Source organism: Coffea eugenioides, chromosome 1 (assembly GCF_003713205.1).
Source record: "Coffea eugenioides isolate CCC68of chromosome 1, Ceug_1.0, whole genome shotgun sequence".
NCBI lineage: Eukaryota > Viridiplantae > Streptophyta > Magnoliopsida > Gentianales > Rubiaceae > Coffea > Coffea eugenioides.
Window position 1 is genome coordinate 44073505 of NC_040035.1, and position 9386 is coordinate 44082890.

The following is a 9386-nucleotide window of genomic DNA, read 5'->3' on the forward strand; positions in this document are numbered from 1 at the left end:
GTAGGTTCGATACTCCACATGAGAATTGCAAACCTCGTTGTTGCATATGTTTCTTTCTAGCTTTTACTTTTTCCCTTCCTGATTCCTTTTTCTTGGTCCACTCTCTTCATCAAGAGAGCTTTAAGATTCAAAAGGCATCAAAAAGCAGAATAATCATGGACTACCTTTGACTTTTTTTCTCACTCAAGAAAATGCGAGACTTATTAAGGCAGGCATATGATGTTCAAAGATATTTTATAAATGCCAACCAAGAACTAGCTTGTAAGAGACTCCAGAAATTATTGCGCTTTGCAACTGGACTGTTAGCATATTAAAACACTTTATTGACACGGAAAGTAAAAGATATATAAATGATGCATATTTTAGATTACTGTCAAATAAAGAAAAAATGCGTATCAACTATAATCTTAGTTCTTGATTGTTTGTTATTCACCTTTCCTTACATATTAAAAAGGGCTATAAACAAAGAAAGTATTGGCAAGGTTACAAGTATCAAAAAGTGACGGTTGATATAATTTGGCTACAAATGAAACACCAGAGCCCAAGTACAAGTATGATGGCAAAATGCCAGCTTTAGGTTTATCACATAAATATCCACCACCACCAACCCCCCCCCCCCCCCCCCAAACAAAAAAACCGAAAAAAAGCCCACATTGGAAACGCATACAGGCACACGGATCCATATCTCTAAACCATTCAAAAGGTAATTTATAGAGGCTAATTAGGTGAAAGCTCTTGGAATCATGTTATGGGGGTACCGTGAGTAGAGATGACCACCATGCAACTCATGAAATGTACTCATCCATGAGTTATGCAACCATGCGAACCATAAAATTGACGAGATCAGATTTTGGTTGTACATATATTATGTATACACAGACCGGTTCTGTGAATTTTAGAGCTCAGTATCAAAGGTAGGAGAAATTAGATCATAGCTTCAAAAATCTTGTCAAATAATCTGGGCAATCCACAGAAATGGACACCTTTCTGCCATTTTCAGTGAATCTATAATCAAAATGAAAATCATCAAAGTCTAAATGACAAAAGAAGATGAAAATTCTTGTAAAAGGCATGTCACAATATATCTATTGGGATAGCCTCACATGTGAACCTCCTACAGAGAATACAGAAACAAGGGACAAAATTGCGCCCGCAAGATAAAATTTTCACTATGCCAAATTACAACTATAATTGTTCTATCAGCCTTAACTTTAGTGAAAACAAAAGATCCCTATACCGAAATTTCAAAAGTAGAAAACGTTATAGTTTTTTTGGGAATGTCTAGCAGCTATATTTACCTTTCCAGAAGCATCACCAGTTCGCAATGTGGAGTGTGTGGAAAAAGATCAACAGCCATAGCTTTGACAGGTTTAAAAGGCTCAGAATAAGGCATGGATTTAGCCCTATGACGAGCAAGACCAGCACTGCTCATATTTCTCCATGCCCAGTTATTCTTTTGACCCCCTTTCTCAGTTTTATCAGCTGATGGAGTACAGAGTTCAATAGCATTTGCAACCAAGCTTTCAGGATTGCAGGAAATATAGCTGAAGACAAACAAATTGAAATGAATGAAGGTCCAGTAAAGAACAATATCAGTAGAAGTACCAGTCATCCAATAGAGATACTTACACGAGTCTCCTTAAAGTTGTATTTGTCCTCAAAACTTTGATGACCTGACAGAAATCACAGTCATTGCAAAAGAAAACACCTAGTTTCAACAGAGTAAGTCTAAGGAGAAGCAGCTATAAAAAAGCCGATACTGAGGAGCTCTAAGCATTTGACAACTACAACAATTGCAGTATGCAAACTCACAGATCAGTTGAGGCAACTCAAATTGATTTAATGCAAAAACATTGCTAAGTTTTGGGAAGCTGTTACAAACTGCAGACAGTTAAACATGTCCAGAAGCAACACATTATTCAAAGAAAATCAATATTAAAGTATGGACTACTTTATGAAGCCTGAATTACCCCAAAACTGGTCTTGCATACTTACATTATTACTGAAATTTGCAAGCTTTGTCCATGTTTGAAATAAATAAGAAGAAGTACTGGGGCAGATATCTGAGTTGTAAGCCAAGGGTTGAAATCACTGGACTTCAAGCAGAGACTCAAAAACTACTTTCATTAGTTTTATCATAGGAGGGGAGGCATCACTGACTTTCCAACTCAGTGTCTTTTATGCCACAAATAGATTAATTATGTAAAATTCTGAATATACAGGATTATAAAGGCTTCAACCACATCTTTCGATCCCCTTCATTGACCTTCATAAGAAAATAGGACCGAACCACCTCAATCATAACCCAAGCAGGTCATGAATTGGATGATGAACATGTGCCAGTCCTCCTATTAGTCACAACAAGAGGCTAATGACAATGAAGTTCAGTCTTGTATCTTTAGAAGGTGAAGCTTTGTGAAATTACAATTAGGAGTAAGACCCAACAACACTATCAAAGCCCAGTTGTAGTGGCATAGAAGAAAATGATCTTCAAATGGACACAGAAATATGATGGATCTGAAAGGTAATTCAGATGGTTCTATCATCAGAAAGGATTGCATGACTCACAGTAGGATGAAGACCAACACGTGGAGGATCTACAATGGCAACAATATTTTTAAACTGCTTCGTTGAGGTGGTCCCATTTTCAGAGGATGAAAAGCTCTTGTATTGGGTGTCAGCTTCTACATTTCCATTATCCAGAGACCCAGATTCATGATGACAATTCATGTTCTCAAGATCTGAGCTTTCTTGAGGTTCTAGGGCACTTTCTGTAGAAGTTGTTTCAGAAATTTTGACTTCTTTGTTGTCCTCAGCCAGTTCCAAAATTTCCTCTTGTTTCTGAGATAAAGTCAGGTACTCTTTCAGGAGACTCCCCATTACATCCTCTGCCTGAAACAAAGATATACAAAAAGGAACAATAGTTTTATATTAACACATATAATAACTACAAAACCACAAAAAGCAATACTCAAGTAGCACGTGCCACCAACATGAATCCAAATATCCACTTTTATTTCACCAATGACTTAAACATGTAAGACCCCACATGCTTCCCTTGAGAGTACATCTTAGTATGGGTATATGAATAAGAAGTACCTGATATTATTTTCCAATACTCTATTTCATTAGATATAAATTATGTCCTTGTAATATATGTATGAACAAACAAATCAGGCATAAGAGAAAAAATAGTAGCAACAAAGCATATTTGAATGTTAAACACAGATTTATATAAAGATGAACAAAACACATTCACCATTTTGTTTAATGGCAAATTCACCAGTTCTATGTACAAAGCATCACTGTAAATGATAGATTACTAATAAAAAAGTGATCCAGCAGTATAATTTTTAATTTTACTAATCAGCCCTACTGGCAGGCGCAATTTGGATGTGAATTTGGCATGTAACATCACTGGCAGATGTTGAAGAGACTAACCAATACTTGAGCCTAGACCATACTTTAAGTCCATACTATTTCACCGCACAAACAAGATTTACGATTACTAAAGACCTTTAAAAAAAACGTACAAGTAAAGAAATCGAGCCAAGCTGACCTTTGCACAGATAAATCTGCAGTTTTTGATACCATTAATATCAGCATTCCTTTCAGCATCTGAAACTGCAGAAGCATTCATTTCGATGCCAACAACCTAACAAAAGCTAAGTTATTTGATGATGATTTCTTCAAAAGGGAGAAGAATTTGAGAAACAATAGGCCAATAGTCACATATAAACAACAAATGAAAATGGAAGTGCTTCTTGAAATAAATATCATGTAACCTGTGCAAAGGTTTATAAATTTTATCTATTCTATCAATCCTGAGATAGCAGGCTATAGAATAAAGTGTATCTGTTGATATATGAAACGAATAAAAAAATTGTCATAAAGCTCATTGAATAAGCCCATGAGCATTACCATGCCAACACGATGAGCTAAGGTAAGACCTATTGTTCCTGTACCACAGCAAATATCAAAAAGCAAGGTGTCAGGACCCAAGCCAGCCCACTCCCCAGCAAGCGCGTACAACTTCTCAGCTGCAAGGGTGTTAACCTGCAAGATGTCTAAAATGGTAGGATGCTAGCATGCGAAACAACAATGACTTCAAGAAGAATATTTATATGCATCTCTGTGTGTGTGCATGTGATGGAAAGAGAGCGTGGATGGTGTGTAAATAAATAGTGCCTCACCTGAAAGAAGGCGGTCGGAGAGATAGAGAACTGGAGATTACTTATGTAATCATGAATTCTAGCTTCAACACCATCATAAGGTGCAACAACTCCTGAATCACTACATTCCCTGGGAATGGGAAGGGAATGCAGAGGAGCTTCAGCTGGTGCTGCATTTGAAATTCCTTTATGATCCTACAAGAAGGAAGGCACAACATTGGATAAGTAAACCACATAAATATAAAAAATGAAGTTTTTAAATCTGACGACACAGTAACTGGATATAAGCTATTTCCTCTGTAAAGACAAAGAAAAGAGAAAGTTGTCTATGAATCAAATACTACAAAATAGCAGCACCGTAGTTGATTTCTGCAAACAAGAAGTGCTCTAATCAAACTAGTGTTGTATGACGAGTTCCACCTCCGAAAGTACAATCCAGGCACTCTTATATCGGTTTGACCAATTGCCTAGTCCCAGTTACCAGATGCATGTATCCCATTCATACTCTTCCTGACAGAATGTGAACTTACAAGTATCTCAACAAGATAATCTATTTAAAAGTCTTTCAGGTTCCAACTGAGATAATCTATTTTGATGTCAGCAACTTTCAAAATGAAGGACAGATGTCATTAAGCATTAAACCAGTTTAGACGACGTAGCAAACTGGTACAACGCTGGCAGACAGATCCAGTTCAGGATCTTGTTTGATATGAAGAATTCTTATTTCTTACCTCATGAGGTAGTTTATTACTCCATTCAATGTGACATGGGATTCAGAAAGCTATTAGGATAACTTAAAATAACTACAAAATGATGCTGGCCAAAGTCCGTATCAACAAGCTTGTATTCCTGTGCAACTAAGAAATCATTACTTTCTAATAAGAAGTCCAACATCTAATTCTTCATTACCTGGACAACTATGGCTGTTAAAGGCAAACAAGGAGACTCTGCAGTAGCTCTTGAAGAAAAATCTCGAGCCATCTTTTGAAGTTCATCATTTACCTTTTCATCATCAAAGCCCGTAGTGCAAACCTAAGTTATTAGCGATCATAAAAGCAAAAGCCAGCCAAACAAAAACTTATCAGAAATTTGAATGCATGATCAAAATGTAGACTGTTACACATTGGTGTCAAAGAAGCATATAAGTGCTAATCTTGATTCATAAATGCACAAGGAATAAGTTTTCTGTCCCGTTTTGTTATGAGAGAGTGATACTATGTTTTCTAAAGCTAAAAATAACATGAACCAATTCATTTTTAGCTTTCCCATAAAAAAAACAACATCAAGGTTGTACTTTGGAACCAGCAAACAGATAACCTGAAATTTAAAGAACAGCTTAATAAGATTAAAACCTGAACCATGAGCATAACCTCTGAAACAGTCATATCAGAATTCTCAACCTCAGCACTTTTGCCTGGCTTCCTCCCTTCTCGAACCTTATTATGGAGATCAAGAACCAAAAAGCAGCAGAAAGGAAAAAATGATATCATTTCCATGACCAAGTCCAAATGGCAGAAGAAAATATCAACTTCAGTCATCAACTGTGAACTTCAGTAAAGCGACTCAAAAGCTAGAAACATTTATTCAGAACATACCGTCAGTTGACGCCAAAATCCCGTATTATTCAATCTGTTCCAAATAGGAAAGCTTGAGTGAGTCAAAAATTCCTGAAAGATTGCAGCATACCTGCTAGCAATTCTAGATACATTCGGGCAATCCACAGGTTCCTGAACAGCTGTAACACCTTCCCTAAATTAAATTATCAATTTCAAGTAATGAGTAACAGACAACGATAACATAAACTAGTGGAAAGAAAGTCTGTCTTGATGTAGATGACCTGAAATTGCCTAGCAGAAATCCCACTGTTAGTTTTCCTTGTAGGGAGTAACCCACAGAGAACTCGCACTTGTTACGATACTCATTGACAACAGGTGACTCAATTATCCCCTCTAATTTGCAGGGAAGACCACCTGCACATCCAAATCATTTGGTTGGACAGCTATAGAACACATTTCCTCCGCTGAAAATTAAAAGGGGAAGAATTTCGTAACAAAAGTTACATTTCAATTTTTATAAAATCATTAGCAGCCTCATTCTGGCTTAGATAAGAGTGACCACTCTTCCTTTCCAATAAGTTCAGATGTATGAAATAATTTCAAAAAATTTTTAAATTTTCTTCTTCAATTTCTCAGATATCATTATATCAGCACCTATTTCTCTAGATTTGAGAACCCATTCTGGAAGTGGAACACCATTTGGACAAGCTTTACGTGCATTTCGAGTCTACATAGAAAAACAAGAAACATTAACCAGGAGTTAAATTCCCATAAGATTGGCAACTAAAAGCTCGTAAGGAGTAACTACGAAAAGGTAACTTCAAAAAAGAATCTAAGAAACTCGACAGGAAGGGAAAAAAAAGTAAAAGCAAATCAAGAAAAGGAAAAGAAAAGTTCATCTGACCAGTCTTTTGAGGGTCTGGGTAAGAGACTTTTTCTTGTGCTCTAACTGATCAGCATAAGGCATATGCGCAAGTGGAGTTACTACATCACGAGCAGTTCTACCCTTTGAATCTGAATTATTTGGTGCTGAACATTCATCTGTTGGTTCACCATTTTCAGTGTCAATTGAAGATTCATCAATATCAGAACTTCCATTGACTGACACAGCGTTCTGATCATGCTCCTGAGCATTGGGCACAGCCACTTTATTTTTCTTATCAAATGATCGTTGTATCACATCTCCAATCTTCAAATTTTTGCTGCCAATAGACTTTCCATCCAACTCCTGTCATATTAAAAATTGAGAAAGCAGAATTCAACATCGTATTTTACATAAGTTTCTTAAGGACTCTCACTGATATCTGTAGAAGGAAAGGGTACCTTCAATGCACTATTAACTTGCTCTGCACTTTCAAAACTCACAAATCCGACAACCATACCTTTCTTCTTTTTAGCTGACTTAAAGGAAATTCCCTGGAAAACCGCAACATATAGTCCAATTACATCATCATGAAGGTACACCAAGAATGCAACATATTTGAAAAGCATAGTAATAGCTTAAGTCAAAACAAAACATGGAAGATGAAGATATCAAAAGGGAAACCAGAAAAAGAATACTTTTCTGATCTGTTATTTCAAAATAACTTAAAACTGAAGACTTTTCTCGAGTTTGATAAAGGAGTACATCAGAGAGCTAGAGAGGACAACCTCATCCGCTTAAGTTTTCAAATACCAACATATTAAATTTCCAAAGATACAATTTCTAATTTCTTTAGCAAGTATAACAAACGTTCTTATATCAAATTACATAAGAACATAAAACTTAAACACTAGCACAGACTAAAGAATTTTACCCACAACTTTGCAAAAAGAAGAGAATTGGCTTTGGGCCATTAATCAAGGTTGCAGGAACATGCTTTTCCTAAAAAGAAAAAAAGGTTTCTGGCACATGCACTTTTAACTCTTCAAACATAAAGCTTGACTCTTCCATGCAGGAGTTTCAATCCAATAATGGGTTGAAAGTGATAACTTTGTAAACTTCAAAGCACCAAGGTCGTGAGCAATCAATGTACAGTAACACTAATTTCTTCTAGTTTTCCTTTCCATTCTCCAAATTTATCAACCAAACAGTACTAAGATATCCAAATTTCAAACTTAAGTAGCACATAGAATTATACTCTTTTATGCTCACAGAAAAAGAAAGGCCCGACTCACATTTTCATCGAGAAAGTTCCTTAAATTATCCGAAGTCCACTTCATTGGGAGGTTCACGACACACTTAGCCAACCCAGCCTCTGAAGAACCACCAACTTCTTCTCCATCTGCAAAAGCCTCTGTCATCATGCAGTCATTCCTATCCTCCTTCCCTGTCCCACCACCCTCATCTATTCTGGCCATCTTCTTAGCTCGCTCGGATGTCGGGTCCCAAGTGTTGTCGGGTCGGGGCCGGAGCTCCAACTCCCCATGGGCGTATCGGCACGTGTCACCGTGACTGCACGAGCCTTTGGACCGCCTGAAATAGGAGCAAAGGCTCGTCTTCCAGAATGGGTGGTTCTCACGTTCCCGGCCTTTGTTCGGGCTTGATTCCGGGTCCGGGTCCTCGCGCTTTCGCTTTTCCGCAGTTGTGTCACTATCAGTATTGGGAGTCAATTCGGGAGGGGCTTCAATTGGTTCGACGTGGTTTGATGAATCCTGCTGGTTAACCGGCGGGTTTAAGGTTTCTGTTGGTGTAGCAGCAGACATTTTGTTCGCCGAACAGCAGTCGGGTTTTTCTCGGTTGATCGACGTTAATGACTTGAAACTGTCAAAAGTGCAACCGCAGAGTATTGGATTGGTCCTTATATTTCCCCGTGTTGTGGACCTCTGACTTTTCACTGTCTGCGGCCTTCCAAGCTATTGTTGGTAAATCTTGTTGAAATGGGCCGCTTGTGTAGTCACCAGGCAGCCCCAACACTGTATTTGGACGGGAGATTCAATTTTGAAAATGTAGCCAATTTAATCCCTAAACTTTTCTGTTGATTTAGTCCCTATATATTATTTGTAATCAATATGATCCCTAAACTTATATTTCGGTTCCAATCAAGGAACTCAGCAGCGATGCCACCACATAATTTCCATCAGGCTCCTAATCAAGCAATTCAGAAAGGGTATTTTAAGGACTTCGATGTTGGGCTGTAACAAAAATTAACTAGTAGATAAGTCTTTTGAGAAATATCCAAAACCCAAAACGAAAACAAAAAACTTTCTTGGACAAAATCTAGAGCTTTAGTTGATGATTTGCTAAACAAAATCGAAATATATTGTGATGAATAAGGAATTAGAGGGCGTAAGAAATCGAAGGATGGAGGGAGTGGGGGACGAAATGCACGAATGATGCAATATTGAGGAAGGGGAGTCAAGCAAATCGAGTAAATTTAAGAACTCAAATCTTGTCTATTTTGTTATGTTAATAGCTTAATCATGGTTGGTGGGGTTAATCTTATGTCAAATAGTAGAGATTTTCTGCACCCATGCAACAAATTCTAAACAACCATAATATTTCAACAAATTCTAAGCTTTAGCACATACAAAAAATTACCCCAAAATTTTGCAGCCATGAAACCTTTTGATGGGTTTGCCTTTGTCCATGTAGTCACAATTCAACATTGTTCAAGGCAGTAGCATCACATGATTTTGTCTCTATTGCAGTATTTCTCATTTCCTTCGTAAGTCGAGT

At 37.3% G+C, this 9386-nt stretch overlaps 1 protein-coding gene across 2 annotated transcripts; it reads right to left on the reverse strand.

Moving 5' to 3' along the window:
* Window positions 1-902: 902 nt before the first annotated feature.
* On the reverse strand, window positions 903-8470 carry LOC113776317 (zinc finger CCCH domain-containing protein 24). Of its 2 annotated transcripts, none has more exons than XM_027321450.1 (14): window positions 7886-8470; window positions 7052-7144; window positions 6633-6956; window positions 6383-6455; window positions 6010-6142; window positions 5768-5921; window positions 5525-5608; window positions 5082-5204; window positions 4194-4367; window positions 3922-4056; window positions 3560-3655; window positions 2569-2892; window positions 1630-1673; window positions 903-1544 (listed from the first exon to the last, which is right to left on the reverse strand). In XM_027321450.1, the coding sequence occupies exons 1-14, from the start codon at window positions 8411-8413 to the stop codon at window positions 1295-1297; spliced, it is 2535 nt and encodes an 844-aa protein (XP_027177251.1). In that variant the 5' UTR covers window positions 8414-8470; the 3' UTR covers window positions 903-1294. The 2 variants fall into 2 exon arrangements, with proteins under 2 accessions (XP_027177251.1, XP_027177259.1); XM_027321458.1 differs by having other exon boundaries at window positions 1491-1544; window positions 1630-1663.
* Between the last annotated feature and the right edge of the window lie 916 nt (window positions 8471-9386).